The sequence below is a fragment of the Glycine soja genome, chromosome 12, assembly GCF_004193775.1.
Source record: "Glycine soja cultivar W05 chromosome 12, ASM419377v2, whole genome shotgun sequence".
Classification (NCBI taxonomy): Eukaryota; Viridiplantae; Streptophyta; class Magnoliopsida; order Fabales; family Fabaceae; genus Glycine; species Glycine soja.
In genome coordinates, this window is record NC_041013.1 from 37,562,041 (window position 1) to 37,579,461 (window position 17,421).

The 17,421-nt window shown below is 36.5% G+C and overlaps 1 protein-coding gene across 1 annotated transcript; it reads right to left on the minus strand.

Annotated features, from left to right (window-relative positions):
* Positions 1–11,831: 11,831 nt before the first annotated feature.
* LOC114380457 (auxin response factor 18-like) lies at positions 11,832–15,272 on the minus strand. The gene is made up of 4 exons (XM_028339528.1): positions 13,895–15,272; positions 12,428–13,305; positions 12,268–12,333; positions 11,832–12,141 (listed from the first exon to the last, which is right to left on the minus strand). Exons 1-4 carry the CDS (start codon positions 14,948–14,950, stop codon positions 12,057–12,059), a joined length of 2,085 nt encoding a protein of 694 aa, XP_028195329.1. The 5' UTR covers positions 14,951–15,272; the 3' UTR covers positions 11,832–12,056.
* Positions 15,273–17,421: the final 2,149 nt, after the last annotated feature.

Here is a 17,421-nt window from a genome sequence, read left to right on the forward strand (position 1 = left end):
TAAGAGAAATGACATCATGAGAAATCATATTTCTGATAGACTTATGTCTCACTCTTAAGTGTCTTCTTTTTTCATTAAAATTTTTGCTAGTAACTTTAGATATAACAACTTGACTATCACAATGCATTGGAATTGGAGGTATAGGCTTATTCAACAATGACAAATTGCATAATAAATTTTTAAGAGATTCAGTCTCACTAGTAGCAATATCTAAAACAATAATTTTTGCTTTCATGTGAAATAATAGTTTGTCCAGTAGATTTTCATGATACTGCACAACCAGCTAAAGTAAAGATATAACCATGTGTCAATTTTGTTTCATCAAAATCAGAACTTCAATTTGTATCACTAAACCTCTCCATTACTTCCCAATCTACCAAGTGCATATGCAATATCAGACAGGCCTAGAGAAGTTTGTCAAATGCTACAAAAACCATTAATTTGAGAATATTTATATGAAAAAATTAGTTTACTCAAATTTTTCTTTAACTTAATGGATGAGTCATAAGGAGCAGAAACATGTTTCACATCAAAATAATTAAACTTCTTCAATAGCTTTTCAACATAGTGTGATTGGGTTAAAACCATGCCATCATTTTTCTTTATAAGCTTAATATCCAAAATCACATCTACACGACCAAGATCTTTCATATCAAAATTTCTAGACAAGAAAGATTTCACATCATTTATGAATTGCATATTACTATCAAATATCAATATGTCATCCACATATAAACATAAAATGACACATCCACTATCATCAAATTATTTTAAATACACACATTTATCACTATATTTAATTTAAAAATCATATGAAAGAACAACTTGATCAAACTTTTTGTGCCATTGATTTGGAGCTTGTTTCAAATCATATAAAGATTTAACAACCAAGAATTTATAAGTAGTACTATGCAAAGAATACCCAACAAAAACATAATCAATAGTTTTTGGTCCAATTTTCTTTTCTTATTAATAAGAATGTTAACCTTTACTAGACACCCCCACACTTTAAGATATTTTATATTTGGTTCTCTTTTTCTCCATAGCTCATAAAGATTTTTTTTTTTAAAAATAAAAATTATAAGATACCATATCAAGAAAATGACATACAAAATATAAAACTTCATCCAAATGTTCATTTTATTACATTGTGTGTTGTATTTTCACATGTTTATCATTATTATTATTATTTTAGCAAAGAGTTACATATATAGAGACAATCAGTCACTAACGTGTAGCAACAAAATACTTATAACAATAACAATAAGGTTAAAAAACCAAACAACAAACATCTTAATTTTAAATACTTGTAAGGTTCACAAGATAATTTGATCAAGTAAAAGTTAGCTTCCTAACATAGGATTGAAAGTAGTGGGATGCTTTTAGTTTTTCACATAAACTAATTCTACAAGCATTTTATCTTTAAAACCATCATTAATAAAGACAATATATTTTAAATTTAAATTTCAAATTATAAGAAAATATTTTTCAACAATCTCCCACAAATTTAATGAAACGCACCATTCCATTAATATAATTAAATAATATTAAAATAACAAAAACCCACCCCCCTCAGCTTAAAAACTCCTGAGAGTTTTCCCTCCCCCCCCCCCCCACCCCCATTTCCCAAACTTCCATTTTCTTTTTGCCGCCGCAGCCCACCCCCTCTCAAACCCTCTCTTTTTCCCCCAACAAATTTAATCTCTCAATCTTTCACTAACCTCCTTCCATGGTTCTGAAATTTTAAATTTTTTTGCATCCTTGGGCTTTTCCTAGCACGTGAAGGTGACAGGAGAAAAAGGGAAACCCTACTCTTTTCCTTAGGATTTTCTATTTGATCTCTTTAAGGTAAAAATCTATAACCTATTGTGTTAGTTGAGTATTTTACAGCACTGATTAGTCATGGGTTGTGAGAGAAAGGGTTAGAAACTAAGTATTAGGGATTATTGTGATTTTTTCAAAATCATAGGTTTGTTAAAATTGGAGATTTTTTCTAACCCCTTGTTCTATTATTTTTAAATGTTTAGATCCTATGGAAAATACAGTGGTTGACCTTCTTAACAACTGTGGAAGACAGTGATTGCGTTATTTAGGTGAGTAGCTAATCTACCTAGCGGCATTTTTTAAAGTTCCTTTAGGAGGAGCAATTTAACTTCAATATATATATATATATATATATATATATATATATATATATATATTCCTTAAGATTTTGGAAATTTATTTTGAGATCTTGATGATACATATAAGGATGAATGTTGAACTATTGTTTATGTTATTTATTGTGAGCTCTTGATGATATTTCCGTTTGCTACAAAGAAGAGATAATGTAGCCTATGAGTTGATTTCTCATAGTATAATGATATTACCGTTTGCTACAACGAAGAGATAATATAGCCTATGAGTTGATTTCTCATAGTATAATGATATTTCCGTTTGCTACAATGAAGAGATAATGTAGCCTATGAATTGATTTCTCATAGTATAATTATATTGTCGTTTGCTACAACGAAGATATAATGTAGCCTATGAGTCAATTACTCATAGTATATTTATATATTATGTTCGTTGCAACGAAGAGATAATGCAGCCTACGAGCTAAATGTCGTAATTATATAATTACCGTTCACCACAACGAAGAGATAATGTGGTCTATGTGCACATAGTAGAATGAATGTTTGATTTTAAAGTAATTATTTTGGATACCAGGTTATGAGAAATTCTAAAATTATATTCTTTGAGTACATGGATTTCTAAAAGCAAGTGTATTTTTGTTCATTATTTATTTAATGTCATTATAACATTTCTTGGGATGAAAAGACTCATGCTAAATGGTGTTCTCCTTCCTGTCCGCTTTGTACATTATGCTCTCACTAAGTCCTTGTGACTTACCCCCTGTTTTATTTCATTTTTCTCAGATACACAATAGTGGAATGCTGACTTCCTGGGATTTGTTGACGTACCCAGGAATTTGATTATCTTTTGGTAGGTCTCTATTGCGTTTGATGGATATTTTGGTTGTAACTTCAGTATAATGCAGTTATAGGGGCCAAGGTAATGATAGATTTAGAGAGAATTCCTTTATTTTGAAATTTAAATGATTCTCTCTTATAGACGTAATGAAGATGTACTTATGATATTTTGAGACACTTGATGATTAGTATTTATAATCAACTTTGTTGTTAAATGGATGGAATGAGATATATGTATATGGATTTGTCTATATATATATATATTATGTGTTCTTTTACAGGTTATTGTGTATAGGATAGGCTGGTCAGACTGAGGAAGTCATAGTGTGTGCGCCTGTCATGGCCTAAGGGTGGGTCATGACAAAGTTGGTATCAGAGCCCAAGTTGATAGGTCATATAGCTGCATTGTTTGGTTTATTATGGAATCTTGTTTGTAACTTGTGTACCCGGACACAACTTACATGCAAGAGGCTATAACAATCCATTGATAGACTGGAGTTATTGTCTTAGTGTATGTGATTCTAAGTTGTTTTTCTATTTCTTCCTCATGATTAAATCTTTGACCTTTACTATTGTCTTAGATCAAGATGCCACCCAGGAATAGGCGTGTTAGTGAGCCAGTCTATGACGAGGCTTCTACTCAACCCCAAAATATTGCCCCAAGGGGCCGTGGACGTGGTCGCGGTCGTGGTCGGGGAAGACTTGGTAGGGGTGGTGGAATGCCAGAGGTTGAGGTCCCTAGAGCTACAGGTGGGAACCCAACACTAGCTTAGTTGACGGCTAATATGCAAGATATTCATTCTATTACAATTGGTTGATGTGGTTGGGGAACGAAGGCAACAATAGGCAGATCAACAACAATCAGTTTCTGAGATTGGTCAAGATGGTGCACAACATGGACAACCCTTGGTTTAGCCCACCGTGGCGGAGGTTCCCTTGAGTGCATTCACAAAGCTTAATCCATCGACTTTCAGCGGCTCAAACATTCATGAGGATCCTCAGACCTTTGTAGATGAAGTGTCATGGATATGTCGAGGTTTAGGCTTTTCCCCTACTCGGATGGTACAGTTTGCAGCTTTTCGTTTGCATGATGTAGCAAGGGGATGGTATGAGACTATGCTCCTTGCAAGACCAGCAGGATCACCTCTTTTAGCATAGGATAAGTTTGTCGAGTTGTTCTTAGCTTACTTTTTGCCTCAAAGTGTTAGAGACAGCAGAGCACGTGATTTTGAAACTCTTGTGCAAACAGAGCAGATGTCAGTGATGGAGTATAATATCCAATTCATGTGACTTTCTAGATATGCACCACACTTGGTGGCTACTGAGAAGTTACGAGTTCAGAGGTTCTTGGAAGGTTTGAAGAGTTATTTGTTCAGGGCAATTGCAGGACATGGTAACATGACTTATGATCAGGCTCTGAATATGGCTTTAACTATCGAGCGAGGAAACAGAGACAGGGGTGGAAATTCTCGTGACTCACGCAAGAGGTTTCACTCGGATACATCTCGTGGTGGCCATCAGGGCCATGGTAGTGGAGGTTTTAGAGATGATACAAGTCAGCCTCGGCGAGGTCAATAGGGTGGTCGACTACCACAAGTTACTCAAGCTAGTCAGGTAGCTAGTACAACTCATAGTCGGGGTGTTTCATAGCATCGTGCGACTTCTGATGGGACCCCTGTTACTTGTGTTACATGTGGAAAGGCGCATACTGAACCTTGCAGGCAAGGATCAACAAGTTGCTATCGATGTGCGCAAGTAGGACATTTTGCTAGGAGTTGTCCTATGTCATCTTTTCAGCCATTTTCTAGTGGAGTGGCAACACCCATGGGCCAGATGGGAAAATCTAGTGGTTTGGGATCACGTGCACCAAATAGATCACATCGAGGTGGCAGAGGATCAGAAGGCAGAGGACAGGGTCAGACAAGCAGAGGGCAGGCTCGTGTGTTCACCTTGACTCGTCAGGATGCTCAAGCATCCAATGCCGTTGTGACAGGTATACTTCCCATTGATTCTCAGAATGCCCATGTTTTGTTTGACTCTGGAGCTACATACTTCTTTATATCTACCTTTTTTGCAACTACTTTAGGGAGAGATCCATCTCCTCTGGGTGAATTTCTGATAGTGGCTACACCAATGGGTCATTCTTTATTAGCAAATTCAGTGTACAAATCTTGTGAGATTTTGTTAGAGGGAAAATCATTTATGGCAGATCTTATAGAGTTGGATATGGTAGACTTTGATGTCATTTTAGGTATGGATTCGTTGGCTGCTTGCCATGCTACTTTAGATTGCCATAATAAAGTGGTGAAGTTTGATATGTCAGAGGAACCGACTGTTGTGTTTCAGGGCGATCAAAATTGGTCATCAAGTAATTTGATTTCAGCGGTAAAAGCTTACAGTTGTTGAGGAAGGGTTGTCAAGGGTACCTGGCGATGGTAAAAGATGTCAATGTGTCAATAGCAGAGTTGGAGCAGGTCCCAGTGGTATGTGAGTACCCTGATGTTTTTCCTGAGTGGTATACCACCAAATAGGGAAGTAGAGTTTGGCATTGATTTGCTTTCAGGAACTCAACCCATATCTATATCTCCATATCGGATGGCTCCAGCTGAGCTTAATGAGTTAAGGGAGCAATTGAAGGATCTTCTTGACAAAGGTTTCAATCTTCCTAGTTGTTCCCCTTGGGGTGCACCCATCTTGTTTGTCAAGAAGAAAGATGGTTCACTTCATTTATGTGTTGACTATCGACAATTAAACAAGGTGACTGTAAAGAATAAATATCCATTACCCCGTATTGATGACTTGTTTGATCAACTTCAAGGATCTCAATGTTTCTCAAAGATAGACTTGAGAGCTGGATACCACCAGTTGAAGATAAAGGCAGGGGACATTCCTAAGACAACTTTCCGTACCCGATATGGACATTATGAGTTTTTGGTTATGTCTTTTGGATTGACCAATGCCCCTGCGGTTTTTATGGACTTGATGAATCGAGTCTTCAAGTCATTCTTAGACCACTTTGTGATAGTTTTCATTGATGATATTTTGGTGTATTCTAAAAGTAAAGAGGAGCATGAGCAACACTTGAGGTTAGCCTTTCAAACCTTGAGGGAGCATAAGTTGTACACAAAGTTCTCTAAATGTGAATTCTGGTTGGATAGCATGGTCTTTCTAGGTCATGTTGTATCTAAGGATGGTATAAGCGTAGATATGAAGAAAGTGGAAGTGATTCAGAGTTGGCCTAGGCCTACATCAATGTCAGAAATTCATAGTTTTCTTGGACTTGCAGGATACTACCGTCGGTTCATTAAGGAATTTTCGAGACTTGCAGCTCCTCTAACCAGACTAACACAGAAGCAAGTTGCATTCCAATGGAATGATGCATGTGAGCAAGGTTTTCGGTAGCTAAAGGATTGTTTGACATCCGTGCTTGTCTTAGCCTTACCTTCGAGAGGTGGTGGTTATATGGTTTATTGTGATGCATCGAGGATTGGACTAGGGTGTGTTTTGATGCAACATGGAAGAGTGATTGCTTATGCTTCTAGACAACTCAAGAGGCATGAGCAAAACTATCCTACACATGATCTAGAGATGGCAGCAATAATCTTTGCTCTTAAGATTTGGAGGCATTACCTATATGGTGAGACTTCTGAGATCTACACGAATCATAAGAGTCTTAAGTACATATTTCAGCAGAAGGACTTTTATTTGAGGCAAAGGAGGTGGATAGAGCTCTTAAAAGACTATGATTGCACGATCTTATATAATCCAGGTAAAGCAAATGTAGTTACTGATGCTTTGAGTAGGAAGTCTATAAGTAGCTTAGCTCACATTGTTGAAGTTAGAAGACCAATAATGAAGGAGTTCCAAGATCTTGTAGCTAGTGGAGTAAGGTTTGAGGTCACAGGCACCGAATCACTTTTAGCCCATGTTCATGCTCGTTCCACTCTAGTGGATACCATTAAGGTCACTCAAAGTGAAGACCCTCACTTAAAGAAGATTGTGGAGGAGGCTCAAACAGGAAAGGTGTCTGATTTTGTAGTTGATTCTGAAGGTGTGTTACATTTTGGCACTCGCCTATGTGTTCCAAATTTAGGAGGCTTAAGGGAAAAGATCAAGGAAGAAGTTCATTATTCCTCTTACACCATTCATCCAGGTTCTACTAAAATGTATCAAGAGTTGAAAGAGTTCTTTTGGTGGGAAGGGATGAAAAAGGATGTACTTGAATTTGTATCTAAATGTCTAGTATGTCAACAAGTTAAAGCAGAGCATTAGAAGCCCGCAGGCTTATTTCAGCGAATTGATATACCTGAATGGAAATGGGAGAGGATTATTATGGACTTTATGATGGGGTTACCTAAAACCTCCAAGGGTTATGACTCGGTTTGGGTGATTGTAGATTGATTGACAAAGTCAACACACTTTCTGCCTGTGAAAACTACTTACTCAGCAACTCAATACACCAATATTTATTTAGAAAGGATAGTATCCTTGCATGGAGTGCCATTGTCTATCATATCAGATCGGGGCCCTCAGTTCACAACTCAATTTTGGAGGTCTTTCCAACAGGCCTTAGGGACTAGACTAAATTTGAGTACTTCTTTTCACCTTCAGACTGATGGTCAATCAGAAAGAACAATACAAATCCTAGAAGATATGTTGCGCGCTTGCATGCTTGATTTGGGAGGTAGTTGGGATCAATACTTGCCTTTGGCCGAGTTTGCTTATAATAATAGCTATCAATCTAGTATTCAAATGGCACCTTTTAAGGCCTTGTATGGGAGGTGTTGTAGATCACCGATTGGTGGTTTGAAGTTGGAGAACCTAGGTTGGTAGGCCCATATCTAATTCAAGAAGTCGTTGATAAGGTCAAGATAATCCAAGATCACTTGTTGATTGCTCAGAGTAGACAAAAGTCTTATTCATATCAGAGACGTTGACCTTTAGAGTTCAGTGTAGGAGAACATGTATTTTTGCATGTGTCTCCCATGAAAGGTATCTTACGTTTTGGTTGAAAAGGTAAGCTTAGCCCCAGGTTTATTGGACCTTTTGAGATTCTAGAGAGGGTGGGGCAAGTGGCTTATCGTTTAGCCCTTCGACCAGATCTATCGAGTGTTCACCAAGTTTTTCATGTGTCGATGCTTCGAAAGTATGTTCATGACCCTTCTCACATTATTCAACTTTAGTCAATACAACTTGATGAGAATCTCAGTTATAGAGAACAACCAATGGCTATAATGGACAAACATGTGAAGCGTTTACATTCTAAGGATGTTGTGTCAGTGAAAGTGGCTTGGAGAAGACCAGCGGGAGAGGAGATGACTTGGGAACCAGAAACCATTATGCGTGAGAAGTACCCTGACTTGTTTGAGACTCAAGGTTAGTCATCGATCAAATTCGAGGACGAATTTTCTTTTAGGGGGGAAGAATGAAACGCATCGTTCCACTAATATAATAAAATAATATTAAAATAACAAAAACCCACCCCCAGCTTAAAAACTCTCGAGAGCTTCCCCCCCCCCATTTCCCAAACTTCCGTTTTCTTTTTGCTGCAGCAGTCCACCCCCTCTCAAACCCTCTCTTTTTCCCCAACAAATTTAATCTCTCAATCTTTCACTAACCTCCTTCCATGGTTCTAAAATTTTAAAGCTTTTTGCATCCTTGGGCTTTTCCCAGCACGTGAAGGTGACGGGAGAAAAAGGGAAACACTACTCTTTTCCTTAGGTTTTTCTATTTGATCTCTTTAAGGTAAAAATCTATAACCTATTGTGTTAGTTGAGTATTTTACAGCACTGATTAGTCATGGACTGTGAGAGAAAGGGTTAGAAACTAAGTATTAGGGATTATTATGATTTTCTCAAAACCCTAGGTTTGTTAAAATTGGGGATTTTGTCTATCCCCTTGTTCTATTATTTTTAAATGCTTAGATTCTATGGAAAATACAGTGGTTGACCTTCCTAACAGCTGTGGAAGACAGTGATTGCGTTATTTAGGTGAGTAGCTAATCTACCTAGCGGCATTTTTTAAAGTTCCTTTAGGAGGAGCAATTTAACTTCAATATATATATATTCCTCAAGATTTTGGAAATTTATTTTGAGATCTTGATGATACATATAAGGATGAATGTTGAACTATTGTTTATGTTATATATTGTGAGTTCATGATGATATTGCCGTTTGCTACAACGAAGAGATAATGTAGCCTATGAGTTGATTTCTCATAGTATAATGATATTTCCGTTTGCTACAATGAAGAGATAATGTAGCCTATGAGTTGATTTCTCATAGTATAATTATATTGTCGTTTGCTACAACGAAGATATAATGTAGCCTATGAGTCAATTACTCATAGTATATTTATATATTATGTTCGCTGCAACGAAGAGATAATGCAGCCTACGAGCTAAATGTCGTAATTATATAATTACCGTTCACCACAACGAAGAGATAATGTGGTCTATGTGCACATAGTAGAATGAATGTTTGATTTTAAAGTAATTATTTTGGATACCAGGTTATGAGAAATTCTAAAATTATATTCTTTGAGTGCATGGATTTCTAAAAGCAAGTGTATTTTTGTTCATTATTTATTTAATGTCATTATAACATTTCTTGGGATGAAAAGACTCATGTTAAATGGTGCTCTCCTTCCTGTCCGCTTTGTACATTATGCTCTCACTAAGTCCTTGTGACTTATCCCCTGTTTTATTTCATTTTTCTCAGATACACAGTAGTGGAGTACTGACTTCCTGGGATTTGCTGACGTACCCAGGAATTTGATTATCTTTTGGTAAGTCTCTATTGCGTTTGATGGATATTTTGGTTGTAACTCCAGTATAATGCAGCTATAGGGGCCAAGGTAGTGATAGATTTAGAGAGAATTCCTTTATTTTGAAATTTAAATGATTCTCTCTTATAGACATGATGAAGATGTACTTATGATATTTTGAGACACTTGATGATTAGTATTTATAACCAACTTTGTTGTTAAATGGATGGAATGAGATATATGTATATGGATTTGTCTAGATATATATATTATGTGTTCTTTTACAGGTTATTGTGTATAGGATAGGCTGGCAAGGCTAAAGAAATCATAGTCTGTGCGCCGGTCATGGCCTAAGGGTGGATTGTGACATTTAAAATTTAAAGAAATAAAATAATATAATAAAAAAACATTTTTAATAGAACATAATATATTGTGTTTTCATCCATTAATTTTTTATGCTTACTAGAAAGAAACTCAATCATATCGATGACAAACATTTTTTGATAAAATAGAATGCTACTGTAGAAAAGACTATGCAAGAAGAAAGTGATAACTTTTCTCTCTAAGACTATTAGAAAATAAAATGAAAAAAATAAATAAGAAGAAAAATGCAAAGCCTTAATTTAGATAACAAAATAATAGTAGGAAAATAATTTTATTTGGCACCATATGAATCAACAATGTACTATATCATACAATAAGCACAAGAAAAAAAAATTATGATTTTTTTTTTGAGAGGAGGAAAGAGATATATATAGGCATAGACCCCCTTATGCAACAAGGATATGATTGTTAGAAACCAAATATAATCATTAGAGTGTCAAACGGAACAAATTATTGACTCATTAAAACAAAATCTTAAAAAGATAAAAAATCTAATTTTAAGTAACAGATTCTAAAATAAATATTTTATTTTATAAAATAAAATTAATATAACTAATATATATATATATTTATAAAATTTAAATTATAACACAAATATTTACTAACAATTTTCATATTCAGTTTTGTTTAAGTGGAAATTCCATTGCCACAAGGCAATAGATGGGAAGGAAATTGCAGCACCTATAATGATTAATTTGACTGTAAAAGAGAAATTCCTTGATCCTCAATCTATGGGTGTTGGTGGGACAGTACTTAACTAGAAATTTTGTTGGTGTCATTTATGTAAACTAAATATTAACACGATAGTATCTCATAAGATAGGATTAATATGAACTATTGAAATAATATCGCAACATTAGTTAGTAAAGAGTATACATTTTCTTTAAAAAATTATATTATCATTTAATTGTAAATTATCATAAATAATAAATTTATCTTTTCTAATAATTTTCTTTTCTTAAAAGTCATTCTTATCATGATTTTTTTATTAAATGATAATATAAAATCTTTTATACTAATAATTCATAAAATTTAAAGTTAATATTTTGTAAAATCAAACTCTAGCATTTATATATTCTTAAATTGTATATAAAAAATGCCTTTCATCAAATAAAAAAATCATAACTGTAAATTTTAAAACTCAACTTCATCAAAATTAACTATGAACGAAATTAGATTAGAGGAATAGGACGAGCCATGTACACAATACATCCCTTCCTCAAATTAAGATTTCATAATTTTATATATCTATGGTTATCTTTTACACCGATTATATTTTAAATATTATCATTAATATTTTACTAATTCAATGACCCCCGATCAAATGATGCATATATCATATATGAAACCCGACAAAGATTCACAATAGAAAAAAATGTTATTAGATTCATTTAGTTTATTAGTTAAATCAATCTCACACAGAATAATGTGTTTTAGTGTAAAATTTGACTAAAATTAATTTAAACATATATTTTCAATCAGATTGAACTATGTAAAATTAAATTTATCAGAATTAAGTCTAACAAAATCTAAAACTTAATCCACATCGCATAAATACACTATCCATGACGCCAATAAATGGCAGAGCATGGCTTGAACTGATTACCACAGTTTTCCTGTGTGCTCACAGTCATCACACTATACTCAAAATTTGCCAGAACTAGTGACGTGTAGACGCGACAACAACTAAAAGAATAGCAAATTCGCTCATGGGGAACCAAATCTGGGTTAATTAATAATTAATATTAGAATAGCAATTGTCCATTATACAGGAAAAATCATTATTTTCTACACATGGGCATCGAAAACAAGGACGCCAATATTGTTTGAATTTTCAGTTCATATTAGCATCTCTAACAACAGAGTAATAACTGTGTCCTTCAACATCTCATATCTAAAAACAATATCTCAGATGCCATGACATGCCACACCATATTAAGCAAATATACCAAGAGGACCTGTCTTATTTGATGCAGTATCCAATCCATGTTCAGCATTTCGAATTCCTGTGATCCAAACCCTGCAAAACAGACCTTTAAGTCACAAAGAGGAAGGAACAGTTACACTTGCACATACAAAAGTATCTTCCGGGTCATCTAAGGCAACCACATCCTATACATAATTTCATTATTTTTCTTTCTCCCACCTTCTACTATCTTTGTTGTTTGAATCCGTCAGAATTGTCAATCTTTTTGCTGTCTTCATGAACTCACTGCAGGAAAACAAAACCCCAATAAAACATAAGACTCCTTCCAAGAAAATATCCATGTAGAAAGAAAAACCATGAACAAGAAATGGAGTGGTACCTGAAGGGTTCCTCTCCAGTTTGCTTAAGAGCACCAGCTGCGTCACGGTAGAGAACATGACTCAACATCTCAGACCTTTCTATTCCAAACATGTTAGCCAGTCTCATGTACAACTCTTCATATGAACCAAGACAGGACAAGTCAAGGGTCCGTCCCACATCCTCTGACTCTATGAAAACCTTGCAATGACTGGTATCCGAACCAACTTGCCAAGAGAACTCGGCGGTAGAAGATGACTTTCCTGGTGAAACTGAAGACTGGGAGTCACTAAGAAATCCCTTCTCCTTCTTCTCCTTATTCTCATCATCCGTCACAGTAAAATTTTGAGACAACACATCACTAGAAGATCTAGAGATTTGTTGCTCGGTGAGTATCGGTTGACCGAAAAGCAAAAATTGGTGTCTCTTCACATGATCAGATTTCTCCAAACTCTTGTTAGAATTTCCCATGGTCAGCAAGCATGATAGACTTTCTTTACTCTTACCATGGTTGGTGATGTTGCCATTACAAATCCCAGTGTGCAAATTAAGCTGGTGGACGTTAGTCGGAAGCAACCCCAACTGCAGCTTATTGTTAAGGTGGAGATCTGATAAAGATATTCCAATTTGAGCATGCCTGGCTCCCTGTATGCCTGCAGGAGCATTATCAGATAGACAACACAAGGGGCTGCTAGTGCTAGACCCAAAGGGGTTGCCTGAAAATGATGGTATCGGAAATTGAAAGTCAAGGGGAAACTCTGGGTGTTGTGGAAACCTAAGCTTCTTCCTTGGTGGAGAGAAGGGTGCCAGATGGATGATTGGCACGTTTGATACCAACTCAACCAACCATGGGCTTACTCGCTTCACATTATGTAGCAAATCTGGCTCATCCCAAGTAACCTGTTGCGCCAAGATCAACAAGGTTGCATCATAAGCTTGTCCACAACATTAATCTTATCTCAACTATGGCTTGAATACAATCAGAAACATCTCCCCAATAAAATAAAAAACGAAAAAAAACTTAAATGCAGTTATGGTGTTGTTCTCCAATCAAAATTAAAATTTTACCACAGTAATCTATGTTCACCTTAAATACAAGTGTTTATTACATAGATTGCCGAGTTGAAAATTAAAAGCACTTATATAAATTAGTCCAAGTTTTATCCTAAAAAATTTACAATTGAAACTTTCTAATAGGAATATTTGCATAGAAATTGCAAGATAAGCATGAAATTCAGGAATCGAGAGCAGCAAGTGAATTAGTCTAGTACTTACAACCACCCCGACCCAAAATTGTTTTAAAAGAATACATGATTAAAAATCCTTCTTATAGATCAACTTGGTTGAAGAATTTTGTCAAGAGACCTTCATATTAACAAGGCTGAAATGTTATTACGGAATATGAAGAAATAGCAAGAAATATAAGGTTAGTTGGACGAAGGAAAAACTCACAAGTGGATCCTTCCTAAGATGAAGAAATAGTGTGTACCTGAAGAAGCCTCCAGGGTGAATTAGGCCAGCGGATAGGATCAAGAAGCTGAACAGAAGCAATAGTCCCCATGAACCAGCTTATCCTGGAAGAGTCCTCAGTCTCAAAGGGCATCTTGAACCTCATCCCAGAGGACCACTGAATCCTCATAGCCCCTCTCACAGCAGAAGTCCTAATACAAAACTCTGGAGTATTAGCCCGAGGATAGTAAACTACCTCAAAAGGTTGATTACTAGCAGCCAAAGTAACAGCTTCTCTCACAGACTCACCACTCACCTTCGGCCTCCCACTCCTCACCACCTTACTCTCCTCCCTCAAAAAACCCGAAAAGGCCCCGTAAGGCCCAGGCCCAGGCCCAAGCCCAAGCCCACCACCAGAACTACTCCACCCGCACGGCCCCTCGGCCCCACCAACTCCCCCTCTCTTGGCCCTACGAATCCCCACGCAAAGATCCCCATTCTCGGCCCGAAGAAACACGATAGAATCACCCGCCACGAGTTTCTTCTGGTTCACGAAACTGCTCCACCCGGTGGTCAGCAAGTGCCGACGTGGCGTCCCTCGGTAAATGTGCCGGAACTTCCACACCTCGCCGTGCACGTCCTTCGCGATCACCGTCTGCACCGGCGGCTCAGCCGAGTAATCCAGCCGCGGGAATATCGTCTCCGCGCAGTACCTCGGAACGGAAAACCCGCCGCCGTTGTTCGCGTCGGACTGAGTTAACGTCTTCGCGAACGACGCGGGCTTCTCCGACCCCTCCGCGCCGTTACCGTCGCTGTCTTCGTAGTCGAGCTCGGAGTTTCTTAGAGGAACCATCCGCAGCCTGGCGAAGACCTCGTCGGTTTCGGGGTCGGCGAGGAACTTCACAGCTGCCACGCAGCACAGAATGAGCGGCGGAATCGGAATCCTCGCCGCTCCGAAATCGACGTTGGACTGCGCATGTTCCGCGTGTCCCTGCGGGAAATAAAACACTTTGGAGTTCACCGGCGGCATCTGAACCATGCCGCCGGCGCACGCGTGCCACAGCTGCGGATCCAAACTCTTGTCTGTTTCCTTCATTGCACCGGCACAAACCAAAACTGATGATGATTCAATTGAAACCTGTTTATTGATGCCCTTATGTTTTCTGTTATATCAAAAGGTTGAGTTGAGTCACATGTCTACAAACAACACAAGACCTCACCTGAATTTCTTTTGCTTCTGATTATCTTTCGCTCAGATCTCAAGAGAAAGAAGAAGAAAAAGAGAGGGACAACTTTTTCTCTTACACACAAAGGAGACACACACTCTCCCGAGTCTATAAACAATTGAAATAGAAACAAACGTAGTATTAATTTATTTGAAGAAGATGAATGGAATTGTTTTTAATATTGTAGGGTTATTATTATAATGATAAATAAATTATGATGACATGACATGATGCAATAAAGATAAAACAGAGATAGAGGATCACCATTATAGTATTATGTGTCACGGTATGGTGTCAGAAAGAAAAATATCGCGAAATAAAGGGAAAAGGGTGTGATGGGGGTGGGGTGAAGTGAAAATTAACTGGAGTTATTCATTATATTATTATGGCACTGTTAACTACAAACTAAACTCAACTCAACAACATCCCTACTTCTTCTGACTGTGCCTGCAATAAAGTCATGAGCTGACAAAATAACGCATTTTGACATTTTACTTTCTGAAATAAAATACATGCAAACTTGTCTCTTCTCTTCTTTACTCTCTCTGGACTCTTGGCTTTAACTAGATAATATCAAGACCTTGCCATGTAACCAAATACGGAAAAAGGTAATTCCAAGACTCACTTAACGCGTACATGACACGCCTCATAAGGGTCGTGAGGAAGCACGCCATGGAAGTCAGGTCCTCGACTTTATGAGACTATACTAGTATCAATCACTCTCTAATTTATCTTTTTTTTTTTAATTATATTATTATATCACAAATAATGTTATTCTTATGTAGTCTTCTTCTTCTTCTTTTTTCACTAGATGTCAAATAAGTAAAGTGTCTACTGGTTATTTTTGTTTCATCTATATGAGTCTAATCTACACTTGCACTGCCCCCACAAATAATATAAAAAGGTAAAACATATTAAATAAATGAAAGAAGAAACTACTAGAAAGCGATTAATGTGGGCCTCTTGCTCTTTGGCATGGGCTAGTTGTTTCACTTGTCCGTTGTATCAGTCATGAAGAGGGAAGTATTAGAGTATTACTACTAAGCATGAACGACACAAACCCCTTTTTTTGTATGAACATTTCCAATTTTCTATGCTCAAGAGCTTTAATTATGTTCCATATCTGGAATTAATCAAACAAATATGAAATTTCCAACAAACCAAAATATTGGTGAAATGGTTCAATTTGTTGTCTTTCATTTTGTGAGATAGATATATAATCAAAATGGTGAAGGATAGAGTAGATGTCGCTTGTGAAAACTGAAAAGGACATTGATCACTGCAAGCAAGATGGGGATGTCCACATGGTGAAGGGTAGCTTTTTGTCTATTGGGGGAGTGATTGTGTTGTGCTAATAAAACGCCACCCTCGCTCATGCCAAGATATGGCTCTCGAAGACCTCGTTTGGTTATGAGTTATGACAAAGAATAAGGACACGGAAAGTTTCTCTTGTTCTTTTCTTGCCGACTCTAGGACACCCCATTTCTTTATGCCCCTATTGACTTTATACAAAAATTAACAAACAAATACTGATATATAGTACTTATAACTTATATTACAATTGTTGGATCTAGAACATTAATCTACACCCATCAAGCAATAAAAACTTGAATCTATATATTATGAAATTACACATAGACAGAATTATCTCTTTCTCTCTAATAACAATAACCCTACAAATTAAATTCCTCCATGTATACACACACAAAATACTTCATTTCCCATCACAACTACAAAATCATGTCCCTCATACGTACATGCGTATCAATATAACATTAATTCTTGATTGTGATCACATATCAAATCAATGGGGCTTGAACTGAAGGCAAAAAAATCTCGGGAAATAGAAAAAAGGTTATAAGTAGGCACAAGGGGACAAAAGCAATAGGTACAACCACAAAGGAAACCACCAGCACGTACGATACATAGCCGATTTCAGCAAGCATATTGTCAGGGCATAATGTATGTATATAGTCATAGTCAAATAGGGTATAGCATCATCCTGTAAGAGTTAAAAGGAATAACTTTCCACACTGCTGCGGCAAAAGCATAGGAATCAATCACACTATAATAACTTGGCCTTACTACAAACAAGTTGTTCAAATAAAAATAAAAATAAGTTGTTTAGGTGAACCGACAACGTCGTTACTCGTTAGTACCAGCCTGGATGTAACCTTATTAATCTATTCTATTCAATCAGGGTCAATAGTTATTATTAATAATGTTTAAATGTCCATTTAAACAAGTTTAATATACGCTAGCTTTTGTATTTATATAAGGAGAAAGAACAATAACAACAACATATGGGGATAATTATGAGCAAAAGGTAAATAAAAAAGGT

Excerpts from the sequence above, each read along its gene's own strand:
- LOC114380457 (XM_028339528.1), bottom strand. The coding sequence starts at position 14,950 with ATGAAGGAAACAGACAAGAGTTTGGATCCGCAGCTGTGGCACGCGTGC. Across the intron at positions 12,334-12,427 it reads ACTGGAGAGGAACCCTTCAG|TGAGTTCATGAAGACAGCAA; the intron begins GTACCACTCCAT and ends GTTTTCCTGCAG. Across the intron at positions 12,142-12,267 it reads AACAACAAAGATAGTAGAAG|GGTTTGGATCACAGGAATTC; the intron begins GTGGGAGAAAGA and ends TCTGTTTTGCAG.